At 37.1% G+C, this 18729-nt stretch overlaps 1 protein-coding gene across 1 annotated transcript in view; it reads right to left on the reverse strand.

Annotated features, from left to right (window-relative positions):
• The window catches only part of fam184ab (family with sequence similarity 184 member Ab), a 151859-nt gene extending 133934 nt beyond the window's left edge, over positions 1–17925 (reverse strand). The window contains exon 1 of the mRNA XM_016230859.1: positions 17231–17925. Coding sequence (XP_016086345.1) covers positions 17231–17410 — 180 coding nt within the window. The 5' untranslated portion in view covers positions 17411–17925. The remainder of the gene's footprint in view (positions 1–17230) is intronic.
• Between the last annotated feature and the right edge of the window lie 804 nt (positions 17926–18729).

An 18729-nucleotide genomic window follows, 5' to 3' on the forward strand; every position in this document is an offset into this window, starting at 1 on the left:
ATATATATATATATATATATATATATATATATATATATATATATATATTGACTGCAAACTTTTAAACAATAGAGTACTTAGTTTGAACCAACAACCTTCTGATTACCAGCCCAGAATCACTTTTCAAACTGAGAATCACCTCCACACAGGTGATACAAAACAAAATTACCTTGCTTTTCACTGCAGTGTCAGTTGAAACTAAATTCTGTGCAGACCTTTCCAAGTAAAAAAAACACCCATATGCCAACAGCTGAATTGGGTGTCACCTGCAAATGGAATCCTGGGCAACTCAGACACGGGGTGATGCTCCTTTATTGTGGCTAGCTGGATGCTGAGAGGAAAGGTGAAAATTCATTATAGAAACAAAGAGTTGATAATAGCATGATTTGAAACCCTGAGGGATGCGTGCACACGCACACACACACACACACACACACACCCGCATGAGAGCAGAGACGGATCATAGCGGCACCTTTCTTTAACCTCATATTCACTTGTGGAAGCAATGGATCTTCATTTGAGCAGAGCACTGAAACATTCACCTGCTGCTCTTCTCTGGTCACCCTCATTACGCTCGGCCTCAAAACACCTGAGGAAAGCAGAAATAATTTTTAACGGTTCACTGATAAGATGCAATTTATTTAAAAAATGGACTTCAATAAGACAGAACACGATTTTTTGCAGTGAGAGGCACCTTATATTAAATTGTTTTCTATTGGCAGTAAGCATTTTGCATGCTGTTTATGTGCCCCGGGCGCCTCGTGTTTTTATGGGAGTGCTCTGAACGCCTGAAGTTGAAAAAAAAGTCAACTCTGAGCAGAAAAGTGTCCGACGTCATTCGCACTTTTTTTCCATTGTCCAATTAAATGAATGGAGAGGCGGGCCTTCCGTTGTGGTGACGGAAGTTTACAGTTGCTTGGAACGTCTGGAGACTGCAATGATGGAGGAGAAACTTGTGGTGGCTGTCACGGGTTACCCGGAGCTGTACTTTTGAAAAGTTTCTGCTAATATGAGAGTTAACTTAACAGCAAACCAAAGATTTTAGAGCGCTCACGCTATAAACCTTGATTAGACTGACAGGACAGCTGATTCGGTGGTTGCCTAACAACATAAAAACCAAACCTGAAAAACGTGTTCTGTCTGATCTTGCAGAAAGGATCACAATGTCTTCGGCAGGCCATTACGCCATGGGCTTCTGCTTATAAAATGACATCAGCTAAAAGTAATTGGTCATAAGCAATAAATGTAACTTTCCAAAGTTTCTAAACAGTAATGATTATGGCAATGCCCTTGTTCGCTATGTGCTGAAATTTCCCTGGCATAAAAATTATGTTTTATGATTAGACTGAAGCGATTAGCCTCGGATTAAATCAACAACTACATTTTTTTATATTCAAAATATAAAATATGCAGACTCATCAACTGTCTCCTCAAATTAATAGGGTCTCCTGCGGGGTGGAACCGCTGGATGCCTCTTCCAATCATTTATTAGGGGCTAATCACTTAATTGGTATTCATAACCATGTCTCTGTGGCTACTTCTAAAGAGTTTTCCACCATTTTTTCAGCTCGGAACATTAGCAAACAAAATGAGTTCAAGACAAAGGTCAGTCAAACAAGATCAGGTCTCAAGGTAAGAACTTCAATGCAATGGAGGTGTGCACACAAATGGCAAGTACACTCATTAGATGCTTCTAACTGCATTGAGAAGGTTTACCTCAGTGACATCTTTGGGAATGAAGAACTTCCATTTTTTAAGAAATTACTGATTTACCATCAGTTAATGGTTCCCACACATGCATTTTTCTGCCGATGCTGACAGAATGCCGACATAACATTCTACTGTGTCTCCTGTACTATGATTTAGTGTGCACAGAAACACTGCTATTCAATCTATAGAGCAACTCATGTGCAATTCCAGTCTGACACTTATGAGCCAGTTCTTTTTTAATGCATCAATACATACAGTTTAACCGGTGTAGTCCGAATCCAAAACAAATTACTTATATGAGCTAATTTATTTTTGTCAATGAAAACAGCATGACCAGTGCAGTCCGATTCCCAAACGAATGACTCTTCTGAGTCGGTTCATTTTAGAGAATCATAACTAAACAGCGTGACTAGAGCAGTCTGATTCCCAAATGCCTGCCTCTTTTGAGTCTTTTTTCTGTCAAAATCATACAGAATGATCTGTTAGTCCAATTCCTGTGCGAATTTCTAAATTTGGAACCATACTATTCATACTATTTCTGCATAGAACGATACAGTAAAGATTGTAGTATGCTAGTACGTGTTAACAAATTCAGCAAATGTCTCTTATGAGCTGGTTCATTTTAGTGAATTAAAATGGATTCATGATTCAAATTCCCAAATGCCTCACTCTTATGAGTTGGTTATTTTGGTTAGATTTCCATGGCATTTTTTTTTTTTGTAAATCAAAACATTATAGCGCAATCAGTTTAGTCCGATTCCCATGCAAATTAATCTTATGAGTCGGATCATTTTAGTAAATCAAACACTTTTGATGTGACCGCTGTAGTCCGATTACCTTATGAATGACTTTTCTGAACAGTCTTTTATTGAACCAAACACATGCAGCTTGCATATATCAGTTAAGTTACAATGTTAAGACTCATGTGATATAAAATGGTTGTTCATATAACAGCATCTCAGAAAAATTGTATTAAATAAAATGAATGAATGAAACGTTATCACATTTTTGTTTGTTATGCATTTATGTCATCTTTTAAAAGAGTCATTAAGACGTCTTTGTAAATGAAAACCATACTTTTCAACTATGCATTTATTATCTGAATCACTCTCATCATGTGACAATGTAACTGTATTACTTTCTTCCAAATATTTCTTCCTCAACAGTGAAAGAATCAGTAGTGGAACCATTAAGGAAACAGAAACGGTAAAATGGAACATAACTTAAATAGTTCAATTCTTTGCAATTCCCAAACCATTGACAAAACAATGCTATTTAACAGACTTCAACTTGACGTCAGGCTAAAAATAGCTTTATTCTAGCCTCAATTCATCAGCGCTCGGAGCCTATCAGTTAAAAATGTGTGATGGGGCTTCACTGGAGAAAGCTGAATGAGCTTCTTATTGATGGCGCGTTTACCTTGAAGGCTTAGCCGATTCAGAAACACGATAGTACTGGAATGCTGATTGCCTGCTAGAAGCTGAGTCGAGTGAATGGGAAGAAGTCATCTCAGAGGCCAAATGAAATGATAGCGAGTGGGAGAGCTTTATCTACACGGAGCAGAGCCAGAGTTTGCTAAGATTCTTTGCTTTCATTCACACAGGTATGACCTCTGCTCGGCTGGCCACAAGAAAGAGTGAAGGCAGTCAAACCTGCCCTAGGCCAAAATGACAGAAACTCACATTCAATAATGAGTTCAGGATATGAACTCTTCAGGAAACTGTGGGCTGAATTCCAATTTGCATACTTCTACTACTGTATGCACTAAATGATGTACTGTATTAAAACAATACTGAAACATAATTTCAAGTCAAAGAATTTATGGAAGCATGCTTCCGCACAGAATAAAACATACACTTATCTCACAATTCAGACTTTTTTTGTGTGTGCAATTCTGAGTTTATATCTCACAATTCATACAATTTTTTTGTAATTCTGAGAAAAAAGAACTGAGAGATCTAAAATCAGATTTGCTAGATATAAACAAGCAACTGCAAGAAATAAAGTCAGAACCATGAGATAGAAAGTCGCAATTACGTTTTTTTGTGAGGGAAACAAAAGACAAAATTGCGATAATGGTCCTTTGGGTTTTGGCCAATATTAGCTCAAAATTTAGTCAATGGCCAAGTCAATTTAACTATTTACTGTGTACTATTTACTCATGGGTTTGATTCCCAGTGAAAGAAAAACTGATAAATGTAAATGTGTACCTTAAACACGATGTTAGTCACCTTGGATAAAATCATCTGCCAAATACATAAATGCAACTGTAAATGCCAGTCTTAGGATCTTTTTACTGGGTCACAAACACTCAAAATTTTGGGTCAGTAAGATTTCTATTTTTATTTATTTATTTAGTTTTAAGAAATGAACACATATATTCAGAAAGGATGCATTAAATTGATCAAAAGTAACAGTAAATACATTTATAATGTTACAAAAGATTTCTATTTCTATTCATCAAAGAATCCTGAAAAAAAAGGTTAATACACGGATAAAAAGACAGACAGAAAAAAAATAGTGTGACAGCACAAGTGAGAAAGATGGAGGCGGTTGATGATATGTAAGTGTGAGGTCTCAAAGTCCTAAATTTTTAGAACCTTCTGATGTGAAAGGACAAGACATATTGAGTCCCTCACATCCTAACTGGAAATTTTCTTCCACTGCCAACACTTTCTACAAGCACAGGGGAAGAGAAGTCTGCATGTAAATAGGGGTGTGCGATATTGACAAAAAATGATATCTCAATATTTTTGGGATTTTATCGATAACGATAATCAGACTATATTTTGCTGAGTGTGTTGCGCTGGTACATTAAGGACTGCCGTGGACAGCGGACTCCTAAAGATTTTGATATTATTCATATTCTGTGTGGTGGTCAGTTCACAGCAGTGGCAGAAATTTATCTTTTCCAATAAGTTAAAATTGATTTTTACTCTTTATGGGCATTTTTATTTTTACCTTTTATAAAGCCATTTTGCATTCAATTTTAATCAATAAAGTCAATAACAATAATAAAACATTTGGGCTGTTACCAAACAAATAAAACCAGTATCAATAAATTCATCTTTGCATCTGAAGTGGCATTTAGATGTATTTACACACTGTTTAATGCAGCTCAGATGGACATGAATGCATTTAACCTGCAGTTACAAATGTGGTTAAAAAGTATCTACATTTTTATTTTTTTAAGAAAATGACAGATCGTTCCGCTAGAAGATCCCTATTCCTCAGCTGGGATCATGTAGAGCCCTTTGAAGCTGCACTGAAACGGCAATTTTAAGTCCATTATCGTTATATGGAGAAAAATCCTGGAATGTTTTCCTCAAAAACCTTAATTTCTTTGCAACTGAAAAAAGAAAGACATGAACATCTTGGATGACGTGGGGGTGAGTAAATATCAGGAAATTGGTGAACTAATCCTTGAAAAAATGAAAAGATACTGAAGAAAAGAAGATAAAAAAACGGCAAATTAAAACCGCCAGTAAGTGGCAGCAAGTCACTGTTAATAAGTGAGTCATTGCGATTGAAACGATTCATTCAAATGGGTGATTCATTTAGAAATGAAACTGTCATGTTGTTCAGAGATGCAAAACAGTGATGTGGCTTTGTTTGGAGCTATTCTTATTAGTAAAATTTAGTAAAAACAGGCAATATGATGTCTAAAACTAAAACTCTCTTATTAACTTTCTTGTTTACTGAACTGTGGTATAAAATGTCACATTTGTAATCATGCTGGTTTTTGGAGGAAAAAACTGCACTCTTCATGTAATATTGATTAACTATATGAAATTATATAAATATATACATTTTCTGCTCCCATATCTTGAATTTTGGGAGCATTCTAAATGCATTTAATAGACTGAATCACGCAGTGAAAGAACGCACTCTAACTCTACAGTGCACTCCATAAGTATTGGAACAGTAATGACAAAACTGCTTTGTCTGCTGTGGAGTCAAGACATCTGCAAATATGATTAAAAGATGAATATGAGACAAAACTACAGAATGTCAAATTTTTATTATTGGGTGATTCAACACAGATGATTTACCAACTAAGAAGATCAGCACTTTTAGAGTTTCATCCCCTATGTGATGTGAGCATAAGTATTGGGACAGTTGACTCTCAGGTCTTTCTAAGTGATCAGCTGTGTCCTGTTGCATTAATTGTCCAGATATTAAAAGCAGGGAATGTGCTGTATCAGTTATAGCCATTGCTTCTGCATTCTGAGTCTTGCAATTAATGACGACACACACAAACCAGGATGAAGACGAGGCAGCTGACTTTGAGAGTCAAGCAAGCAATTTGGATGCTAAAATAAAAGAGGAACTCAATTATATATCAACTATATCAAAAACAATGGGCATGGAGAAATCAAGTTTGGAATGTCCTGAAAAAGAAAGAAACCACCGGCGACTACAGCAACCAACAACGACCTGGTCGGCTGAGAGAAACAACAGCCGTTGATGACAGAAAAATCATAAAAGCTTGTGAAAAAGAACCCTAAAATAAGTGTCTGTAAAATCACCAACGACCTCCAGAAAGCTGGAGTGATGGTCTAACAACCTACTGTCCACAGAAGACTTTGACATAGAATTACAGAGGCTACACAGCAAGATGCAAAGCTCTGACCAGCACCAAAAATAGAAAGGCAAGATTAGAGTTTGCAAAAAAGCACAAAGGTGAGCCAGTAGAGTCTTGGAACAGTTTTATGAACACTGTTAAGTGATGGGAAAGCAAAAGTGTGGCGAAAAAAGGAACTGCAAATTATCCTAAGCATACAACCTCATCTGTGAATCATGGTGGAGGTGGTGTCATGGATGCATGGCTGCCTCTCAAACAGGCTCTCTCAACTTTATTAATGACTTAAAAAATGTTGGTGATAGCAGAATGAATGCAGAAGTGGAAGAAAGTAAATCAAATGATGAAAAAGAAAAAAAAAATAGTATGAAACGCACAAGGCAATTGAAATGAAACTAAAAATGATAATTGAATGTAAATTTAAAAGAATAGTTGACTCAAAATTTGCTACTCTCCATGTCATTCCAAATCTCTATGACTGACTTTCTTTCTTTATGTACTTTCAAAATATTGGTTTGCCCATACAATGAAAGTCAAAGGGGTCTGATGCTGTTTGGACCCCTTGACTTTTACAACATCTTTTTTGTTTTCTAAAGAAAGAAAGAAAATGAAATGATGACACTTTAAATTTTTGGGTGAAAAATTACTTTACTGGTTGGGACAAAACTTTGCACTATTATGCCACTGGATATATAAGCATTTTTGCATCTTTGTGTGATATGCAGAAGGCATAAGTGACTTGCTGAAGTTTTATGCAGTCGGTTTCAGTACAGCTGTAATGAGAAGTGTAATGGAACTTTTATCATTTTTATGTTTTCAACATTTTATGTCTTTCACAGTTAAGTGCATTGTTAGTGCATTAGGACTTTGTCAGCCACTTCCTCATGTGGTGCTCATCGTAATTCGATGAACTCATAAAGATGAAACCAGTCTCCCTGTCTGGCCTTTTTCTCTCTGGTTATGGTTTATCTTGGCATCCACACCTCCCAGTCTCCAGATGGGCCCAGTCTGGATCTCACAGCCTCCTGATGGGTATCAATAAACTCCAGAAGCATCACATTGCAATTCAATTCCCCCCCCCCCCCCCCATTACCCACTAGTCTTTTTATTATGTTCCCAAAAATGGTTGGCATACGTTTTGTCATTCTTTAAATTAGATTTTAATGGCCCATGCAGTTGAGCGAATCAGCAAGAAAAGATGTAAAATTACATTTTGGTTTTTATTTTGCACTGCCCTGATTTAAGCTATTGTACAAAACAAAATAACTTGCATTTTTTATATTATAAATTCTGCCAGGGATTTATTAACTTCGGAGACAAAAGGGGTTTACTAATTCACTTAAGTGTACAAATATTATATTTTAATGGCCCATACTTTGTGTATTGGCCATACGTATAAAAATATAAGGATTCACTACTATTTTAAATGTGGTTGTAATAAAGAAATATTCCCCAGTCTTCTGTTCTAGCTCCATGGCAACTGTACGATTGTCAAACCAGTATCATTTTCTTTAAATAATGTTGCCCTAAGTGAGGATTTTTAATCAAGCTGCTATGCAGACTCTTAGAGAATATTCTGTGTTATTAGAGAATAATGCAGCCATTGAAAATCAATAATTCTAATAAGAAATACATAATACAGCTATGATTTGCCAGTTGAGACAAAAGTAGTTCAAGCTTGGCTTTATCCCTTGGATATATATTGTGTCAAAACCATTACTGAGAAGTATTCTTGTATGTTATGAAACATAATTACATTATATTCTCACTAAAGCTTATCCAAGATTGAAGGGCATGCACGTTATAAAGTCTAAAGTATGACTGAGTTGCCATAGGGGTGCATAAATGGGTAATTTCACTGTATTTTAATTAAGTTTTCTTTCCTGTAAAGTTGCATTTCACCTTGTCTTGAGAGATAATGTTCCACGTAAACGTTCTTTCAAATGACCAAATTAGCGTGCGATTGTTGTGGGTCATAGCAGCAGGTGCTTCTGTTCCATGTGGCTTGGCATGTGAAGTCTCTTGTAACCTCTGTGTTTGAATAATGGCATGAGAGGAGGATGTGCGTGTGTCATAATCCAGGGGTTAATATGATTCTTGCGTTATCTAGGGAGGCGCATGCTGTCTACCGCACGACAGATGGTGGAAGCCCAGGGCACAGTGGCTTAGGTGCAATAGTGAATGTGAGGACTATGACAATATTTCCTTTCGGGAACAGCTTGCATACTCTGATAACACAGAGAAATGGCACTGCACGCGTACATTATCTTATAAAAACACTAACCAGCCTTGTTGGGAAATTGTAAGAAATTGAAAGGTAGAAAATCAAGACAGGAGACTTTTTTGAATGTATATTTTCCTTATTTAATCAGCATGCAGCATATATAATTACTACCTAAATTGCAAAACTTCACATCTAAATAAGTCTGTGTGTTGTGTTTGTGGAGGGAATTTGTTCATGGAATGACCAATTAACACATCAGTCGGCTTATTCTGCCTGAAAAGAAATCCAGTTTCTTGCTCAGAATCCCATTTTCCAAGTGTTTCACCTTTGGATGTAGAATGTCATTCTTCTAGTAGCTGCTTATATCCAATTTGAGGAGGAAGTGGAGTAAAAAAGAGCCAGCTGTCAAGACCAAACCATAATTCAGCAAATCTAACAAGTCATATTAACCTTCACAGAACGCTTTTTGGATTTGCACTATTGCTGGTCTGACCTCATTAAGTTAAGCATTAAAATATATTTAATTATATTTCTATTATATTATTTATTTTTTTCGGTTGTAGTTATGTTCCTTTTGCTTCCATTGTAAATATCTGACTGTATAATATCATGACTGATCACAATCAATTATGTTTTTAAACATGTAGAACTGATACAATTAGAAAAATATTTTTCAATTGATACAGATAATTTCTCATTATTTTAGCAAAAGGACAGTTGCTGTAGTTTGATACATTTACTATTTATACAAAGCATCTGTTGAGAATAACCAGATGATTTGTGTCTATTAGACAGTTAAATATGAAGGTAGAGTTTGGAAATGGGTTTCACACTCCTTTGATGAAAACTCTGATCCATCATGGGGTCACAGCACAGGTCAGAAAACACAGAGAACATTAAAGCCATGTTCACTCATGTGTGATCAGACAATTCTCTCCCTCACACACTTCCATTCACGCTGGGCGATGTAATCATTGGAGATAATCCACTGAAAGCATGGATCCTTTAACCTGCATTCTACATCATTTAGCAACCTCACTTCAATATTAAAATGCTTGTGTTTTCATGCCAGTAGATGGTTGTATCATGTGATCATATAAACGGTAGCTGTGATCCACTTCAAAAGAGATATAATGGGTGTTTTTGCACAGTCCGATTCTGAAGGGTATCTCTGGTACTGCCTTTGTTTGAGTCTCGTAATTTATACCCTTCTGAGCATCCAGTGATCTGCTGAAATATTAGCTTAACATTTAAAGAAATAATTCAACCTAATGCTGAAAATTCACCCCCTGGCCATCCCAGATCTAGATAGGTTTATTTCTTCATCAGAACAGATTTGGAGAAATTTAGCATTACATCACATGCTCACCGATGGATCCTCTGCAGTGAATGGGTGCCGTCAGAATGGAAGTCCAAACAGATGATAAAAACATCTCAATAATCCACAAGCAATCCACATGACTCCAGTCCATCAATTAACATCTTGTGAGGCTAAAAGTTGTCTTTCTAAAAAAAAAAACTAATTGATCGTTAATACGTTTTTAACTTGAAACCATTGCTTCCAACTGAAACATGAGTCCTCTATCCATAATATTGCTTTCTCCAGTAAAAACTGGTCTCATCTGAATCATGAGAGAAATATGCACAGATCAAGCGCAGTCAAGTCACAAGCCAAAACTGTTCTAAACAAATATGTCGGTGGATTTTGATGTAAAAGGACAAATAGACTTTTTCACTGGAGGTAGAATTATTATGGGTTATGGATTATGGAATTTTGGCCACGCAGCTTTTTACTTCACAGGATGTTAATTGATGGACTGGAGTCATGTGGTTTACTTGTGGATTATTGTGATGTCTTTATCATCTGATGGGCTCTCATTCTGACGGAACCCATTCACTGCAGAGCATCCATTGACGGCGAGCGAGTGATGTAATGCTAAATTTCTCCAAATCTGTTGCGATTTAAACTAAAATAAACAACAACAAAAAAACAAATAGATAATTATACCCCGGAAACAGTAATGTTATTAGAATGGATTCAAATTACATTTCTGAAAAACACTCGACCATTCTGCAGCAAGTTTTAATACTATCTGCCTATTTCCTATGTAAGAAATGTATACAAAGAAAAAGAAAATGAAGTGACAATAAAAGGGTTAATTTCTAGATTACTATTATTAAATGATACTTTTGGAGTCATAACATAACAGTAAACCCAATCTCTACAGAACTCTGTGTTTTTTTGTTTTTCAGTCATTTGACTTTTTTTGTTCACATGCAGATCAAATCATTTGCATTCTCCATTGTCGCTTGTTTAATTCATTGTTTGTCAAATGCGTGCATGCACATACACACAGACACACTGCTCACTTTTTATTAAGATACGTGTGCCACACCAACAACATTGCTCACTTGTACAACACATAGAAAAAAATGCATTAGTGTGGGCAGCAAGATGATATAAAAAAAAAAATCTATATTTCTGCAAGAACACTCTTTTTACAAGGTTTTATTTCTGTGCTGGAAAAGGCCTGGGGGATAAAGACGCTGTGTATGCATTATTGTAGCAGGTCAGTGCTGACAGGAGAGGGAGGCTATGCTCCCTAAAGGCCTGCACTGCTGGGGCCCTGCTGTCTTCTCTGCCCAGCCCCTTCTGTCACCACCCTCATCGGGATAAACAGTCCCTGAAAACAGTCAGAGGGTGGGGTAAAACTGAAGATAAAAGAGTGTTTTCATCTTTTTTTTCCACTCCTGGCAGTACAAATTAGTTTGGAGTTCTTTATACAGTGGAAAGAAAGAAATTGTGCGTTGTTGTGCAGAGCTTTGTTAAGGGTTCTCTCCCCTCAGTCCAGACCCCTGACTGACTGGCAAAGCCCAGTGGACCGCAGACTTCACACTTTATTCATCTGAGCCGTCTGACAGATTTCCTCTCTTTCTTTTTATATGTATGTGTGTGTGATATATGTCGTCTACGATAATATTGTATTTGTTGTTTTAACAATGTGCGATTTGACATTATCGAGTCAAAAACCAAACAAAACACACCTGCAGTGTGCATGCATAAACTACAGTGCGCTCCACAAGCATTGGAACAGTAATGTCAAAATTGCTTTGTCTGCTGTGGAGTCGACATCTGTAAATATGATTAAAAGATGAATATGAGACAAAACTACAGAATGTCACATTTTATTATTAGCTGTTTCAACACATTCACGTTTTACCAAATAAAAAGGACAGCACTTTTAGAGTTCCATTCCCCTAATCTGATGTGAGCATAAGTATTGGGACAGTTGAACTTAAAGTTTATTTCTGTGCTGGAAAAGGCCTGGGGGATAAAGACGCTGTGTATGCATTATTGTAGCAGGTCAGTGCTGACAGGAGAGGGAGGCTATGCTCCCTAAAGGCCTGCACTGCTGGGGCCCTGCTGTCTTCTCTGCCCAGCCCCTTCTGTCACCACCCTCATCGGGATAAACAGTCCCTGAAAACAGTCAGAGGGTGGGGTAAAACTGAAGATAAAAGAGTGTTTTCATCTTTTTTTTCCACTCCTGGCAGTACAAATTAGTTTGGAGTTCTTTATACAGTGGAAAGAAAGAAATTGTGCGTTGTTGTGCAGAGCTTTGTTAAGGGTTCTCTCCCCTCAGTCCAGACCCCTGACTGACTGGCAAAGCCCAGTGGACCGCAGACTTCACACTTTATTCATCTGAGCCGTCTGACAGATTTCCTCTCTTTCTTTTTATATGTATGTGTGTGTGATATATGTCGTCTACGATAATATTGTATTTGTTGTTTTAACAATGTGCGATTTGACATTATCGAGTCAAAAACCAAACAAAACACACCTGCAGTGTGCATGCATAAACTACAGTGCGCTCCACAAGCATTGGAACAGTAATGTCAAAATTGCTTTGTCTGCTGTGGAGTCGACATCTGTAAATATGATTAAAAGATGAATATGAGACAAAACTACAGAATGTCACATTTTATTATTAGCTGTTTCAACACATTCACGTTTTACCAAATAAAAAGGACAGCACTTTTAGAGTTCCATTCCCCTAATCTGATGTGAGCATAAGTATTGGGACAGTTGAACTTAAAGCACATGTAAAAGTTTAAAAGCTAATATTTAGTTGTGAATCCCTTGCATGCAATCACAGCAGTGAGTCTGCCACCCACAGACATCACCAGACTCTTGGTTTCATCAATTGAAATGCTTTTCCCAGCCTTTAATACAGCCAATTTCAACTGTTGCTTGGTTTAGGGAGCTTCTGCCTTTAGTCTCCTCTTTAGCTGGTGAAATTCATGTTCAATAGGATTTAAATCTGGAGACTGACTTGGGCTATCTAAGACCTTCCAATTCTTTGCCCTGATAAACTCATTGACTGAACTAGTAGGGTGATTTGGGTCATTGTCCTGTTGCAATATAAAGCACTTCTGATGAGTCTTGAGGCATTTTCTTGAACAATGGTAGCCAAGATGTTTTTGTACAACACACAAAATATATTTTGAAAGTCAAGTAGACGACACATATTGGACTACTTTGACTTTCATTGCATGGGGGAAAAAAATTTAATTAAATTAAATTAAGAAAAATGCATACAGTTTTGGATCGACATGAAGGAGATTAAATGATTTTTGAGTGAAATATCCCTTTACATTTACATTGCAATTGTCAACCAACAATCAGATGACACCTACAGATGGGCTAAATTTTGCGTACAAAGCACAAAAAATTTAAATGTGATGCAAATATCATAAATTCTAAAATCCTCTGCACACTTTTTTGATGACACGTCAACTCCGCACCTCGCATATTCTTTAAAAGCAGTGACCCAGGTATCCATGTTTAATGACAGACTGACAGGTACATCATTACTCAGCCAAAGCAGTTTAATCTCCTTTATGCGGCGCAGGCCGAGCTCCTTAAGGACGAATGAACTTCAGGCAGCGTCACTGTGCATGTGCAAGAACGGCAGTCATAAACCACCAGATCTTCTGGAGGTTGAGACTGAACTAAATAATTGTATGGTAATTTATGATGCAAGGAATATGAATAGTTGCACACATGAAAGTTAAGGCTGCATTTCTGATCCAGTTTCTTTACTTACGGTTAGACAACAAGCACAGATCAAGTGTTGCCAGAGCCTTGCTTAAAAATACATTACAAGACACAATAAAATTGTCATCCTTCCACAGAATAGAGGCTGTGGGTACGTGAAGATATTATATTTGATTTCTCTAAAATACTAATCTTCCAAGCAGGCCCTTCTAGAGATTGAGATCTACAAATGATTCAAGACAGAATGCTTGCTAATGAATCATTCTGACCATTTTGTGAACCAGTTCGATCAATTCATTATGAAAGAACCAATTCATAAGAAAAACTGTCTCACAATAAAAATCAACAGTCTTAAGGCCTGTTCACACCAAGGACGATAACCATAAAGACAACGATAAAGATATCGTTATAAAAATTAAAGAATGGCAGAGTCCACACCACAGCTATAACGATAAATGCACAGAGAAACGATATTGTTCGAATCACTTTCAGAATAATTTTTTTCCAGCTGATGAACGATAAAAACATTGACAGCCAATCAGAATCAATCCTGCCATAATGATCTCGATAATTTAAAGCGGCAGACGAGCCTGCACTTGGAATACACAGATGATATCGTCCACTGGTATGGATGCTAATATAGTTATCTTTATAGTTATCGTTCTTGGTGTGAACGGGCCTTTACACAGAATAGAGGCTTTGGGTGAAGATATTATATTTGATATTTAGCTTCAAAAGCAGACACATAGAGATCCAGTAATTATATCAATAAACGATTCAAGAGAAATTTGCTAATGAATCATTCTGACCATTTTGTGAACCAGTTTGATCATTACTTTACAAGAGAACCAACTTATCTCTATTCCTTCCACTGAATAGAGCGAGGCTTTGGGTATGTGAATAATATGTGACCCTGGAGCACAAAACCAGTCTTAAGTCGCTGGGGTATATTTGTAGCAATAGCCAAAAATACATTGTATGGGTCAAAATTATCGATTTTACTTTTATGCCAAAAATCATTAGGATATTAAGTAAAGATCATGTTCCATGAAGATATTTTGTAAATTTCCTACTGTAAATATATCAAAACTTAATTTTTGATTAGTAATATGCATTGCTAAGAACTTCATTTGGACAACTTTAAAGGCGATTTTCTCAATATTTCGATTTTTTTGCACCCTCAGATTCCAGTTTTTCAAATAGTGGTATCGATCCTAACAAACCATACATCAATAGAAAGCTTATTTATTCAGCTTTCAGATGATGTTCAATTTCAGAAAACTGACCCTTATGACTGGTTTTGTGGTCTAGGGTCACATATAAGTATATTTTATTTTCTCTATAATACTAATCTTCAAAGCAGGCACTTATACAGATCCAGTAATTATATCAACAAACTATTTAAGACATTCCGTGAACTAGTTTGACCAATTTATTACAAAAGAACCAACTCAAAAAGCCAATTACCTCACAATAAAAACGGATAAACTTCCATGAAATACAGGCTTTGTGATATGATATCTTTTATTTCTCTATAATACTAATCTTCAAACCAGACACTACAGAGATCCAATCATTATATCACATGATTCAAGACTAATGAATCACACAATTCTGTGAACCAGTTTCACCAATTCATTACAAAAGAACCAACTCAATAGAACAATTGGCTCTCAAACTGAACATCACTACGGCTCATAAGCAAGTTTACCTCTATACACCATCGATATCTGTAGCTGATGAAATATTTTAGTACATAATGTATATTAAATATAAAAATTCCCATGCCTTTTCCAGGGCTGCAAAACTCAACTCTGATATTTCCAGGTTGTCCATGACTGTGGCTGGCTCTAATACCTGAAAATTAATAGCTGAAGCAGGCTTTGGAAACATGCCATTTCCATATCTCCGTCAGGCTAAGAGGATCACACTAAACAGCAGGTGTTTATAATATTCACAGATTAAACCACAGATATAACATACAAAATTTGAATGCAAGTGAATGTATCAGGCTGTCATGAATCTTACAAAAAAAGCCAAACACTACTATAAAATGCACGATTATATAGGTAGACCAGATTCAGACTGAGGATCATCAATGTTGTAAATTATTTCAAACGACCAATCATAAGCACTGAATTAAAAATAACTATAGTATGATGGCATTAAGCAAATTGAATTTAAGCAAGCTTTAACCAAAAAAAACATGTCCCAGAAACCCCATGAACGTATGAAAGGGTTCAAAATGACCCGTACTGGGTTCAGCATAATAAATAATGCATATGCACAAATATTTCAAATCAAGTTCATTTGTTCACGTCCATGCACATATTCAGTAAAAAATAAATAATAATAAAATTCAGCTATAACTAATGGGTTTATGTGAGAAATACAAATTTGCCTAGCAGGCTTTGCAGATTATGTAGCTATGATCCTTGCAGGCAGGACCAGCACATCTTACACAATATGGATTTTGGGCAGATTTTGCACTGCTTCCTTTTGAGGGAACTAGAACAGCACCAGTTGGAAATTTGGAGACACCCACTCATTAATTATTACTACTTTCAGTTTCCAATCCACTAAGTCATCAACCTACGAAATTACACAAAAGACATTGTGGGAATTATGTATTGCCCAAAAAATGTTAATAAATCAAAACATCTTTTCAACTCACTCTGCACATCCCGGGCTTCCCTCAACCAACCTCATGAGATGCACAGACGGATGCTTTTTAAACAGTATTTAAGGAGTTCACACGCTTGCCGCACAGTTGTTGGCTGCTTTTTTGCACGGTCCGGCCGATAGGAACAATATATTTACCAGTAAAATGGCTTTGTACTGTATTAAGGAGGACTATCAAGTAATTAAATCATTTTTTAATTTTATTTATTTTTACAGATCAAACCAGTACGAACAAAAAAATTAAAATAATAATATTTTTTTCTAAACCCTAGCAGTCACATCAAATATTTTTTACATAAAATATGAATTTGACAGTTGCAAACAACATTTTTGACTTAACAGTGTTTTTAAAGGAATTTACAGCAATATGACAGTTTATAGATATGAAATATTAATGACAATTTCTTTCTGAACCTACAGCCAAGTGTTATTATTATATATTTTTTTGAATTAGTTCTTGTGTTTATATTTTCAGTTTTCATTTTAATTCGGGTTAACATTTTAGGAAACAATTTTTTTTAAGGCTATATAGTTTCTTATTAATTTTGATAACCAATTTTGGTGAGACTTCCATACAACATTTTTGTGAAATATATATGGCACATCAAGAAATTAAATGTATTTATTAATAAAATTGTCCACCCCATCCGTAACTTTTTACCCCATTATGCATTATAAAATTCCGGATTGAAGGCCAGCCTGTTGTCATTTGGATGGGGGTCTCCGGTGTAGTGCCGAAATTTGCACCCTGCCAATTTATGCACCCCCTAGTATTGGTAGGTTTAGGAGTAGGTGTGGGGGTGGGGTTAGGATTAGGGGTGGGTTTTGGGATTAGGCAATCAGGTAGCGATTTCAACGAGGGGGTGCATAATCTGGCAGGGGTGCAGAATTCGGCACAACACCGGCACCTCCAATGCGCATCGCTTTAGAACAACACACATGGCATTACGCATCCCCAAAACGCGCGCACAATTACCTTGGTCAGCTGTGCTATCTTCTTGCTCATCTTCAGATGGAGGTCCTGCGTGTATTCGAGGGATAAACCGGACGGGAAGGACGTGCTGGTGGATGTAGAAGTGGAGGTGCTGTTATATTTCCCCGTCGAAGCGCTGCCAGCGGGGTTGTAGTAATGCTGCCAGCCCGCTCCAGTCGCCATCTTCACGATATTATATTACTATGGCTGTAATATACAGACTGTAATGGCAAATGGTAAAGGCAGATGATCCCGACAAAGCAAAAACTGGAGTGACAATGAAGGCGTTAATCCACAAGAGTCATTATTTCATCCGGATTAACATCATCTGCTCGTACTGGAGTCAGTAAGAACTGAGCGAAAGCGCTGAGATGAGAAGCAGTTCAACCACACATTTCCCTGGTTTCCTTGCTTCTTGTGAACTGACAGTAGATTTATAGAAGCAATGCATCAAATGTTTTGGATTCCCGGCAGGTGCGTCGCGTTTAAAAGGCCGACGGCGCGTCTAACACGCGTCCGAGCGCCGCTCGTCTGTAAGAAGCGAGAGCCGGTGCAGGTGCGATCCAGGTTCGAGGCATTTCTGTCGGATCCCGTGCGTGTGTCAGTGCGAGCGGCGTCGCTGCACTGACTCTGTTACCATGGATCATCTCAACAGTTTACGTGATGCCAGTGACGTCAGTTCCGTTGGTCGCGGCTGCCTTCATCTCCTTCATCTCCGCCTCCTGTCTCTCCTCCATTCGGCTCTGTTCTTCTGGATGTGATGTAGCTAATGCGAAAGTAAACGTGATTTTGGAAACGTCTAGGTAGGTGGACACGAGCTAAAAATAAAACACTAGTGATGCCAGTGACGTCAGTTCCGTTGGTCGCGGCTGCCTTCATCTCCTTCATCTCCGCCTCCTGTCTCTCCTCCATTCGGCTCTGTTCTTCTGGATGTGATGTAATGCGAAAGTAAACGTGATTTTGGAAACGTCTAGGTAGGTGGACACGAGCTAAAAATAAAACACTGTTCTATTTTTGTTTCTGATTGTGCTCGTGTTTGAAAATAGTTTACTTTAAGCGTATGTAGCTAAACGGTTGGTGTAGGATGAATTTTAAGAAATCATGAAATTATAATTATATTTAACTAGAGGCGGACAAAGTACTCAACTCTATTACTTGAGTGAAAGTACGGATACTGCTGGTCAAATATTACTCCATTACAAGTAAAAGTTGTAAAGACAGATTTTTAACTTAAGTAAAAAGTACAGAAGTACTTGCTTTTAGAAGTACTTAAGTACCAAAAGTAAATTTCCTTTTTTATGTCAGTGCACTGTTTTATTGTTGTACGTAATACTTGCAATACTTCTGATGCAACTTAGAATACATTACACCTACTAGCTTGTAGTATCTTTGGAATAAAGAGCTTTTAGAAAGTTAAAAACCTATGGGGGTAAAATTTAACACCCCTACCCACCCCCACAAAAGCAGGATGGTAGTGATCTCACACAGCTCTGACAGTGTGT

This window comes from Sinocyclocheilus grahami, unplaced genomic scaffold (assembly GCF_001515645.1).
Source record: "Sinocyclocheilus grahami isolate Dianchi unplaced genomic scaffold, SAMN03320097.WGS_v1.1 scaffold378.1, whole genome shotgun sequence".
In the NCBI taxonomy this organism is placed as follows: domain Eukaryota; kingdom Metazoa; phylum Chordata; class Actinopteri; order Cypriniformes; family Cyprinidae; genus Sinocyclocheilus; species Sinocyclocheilus grahami.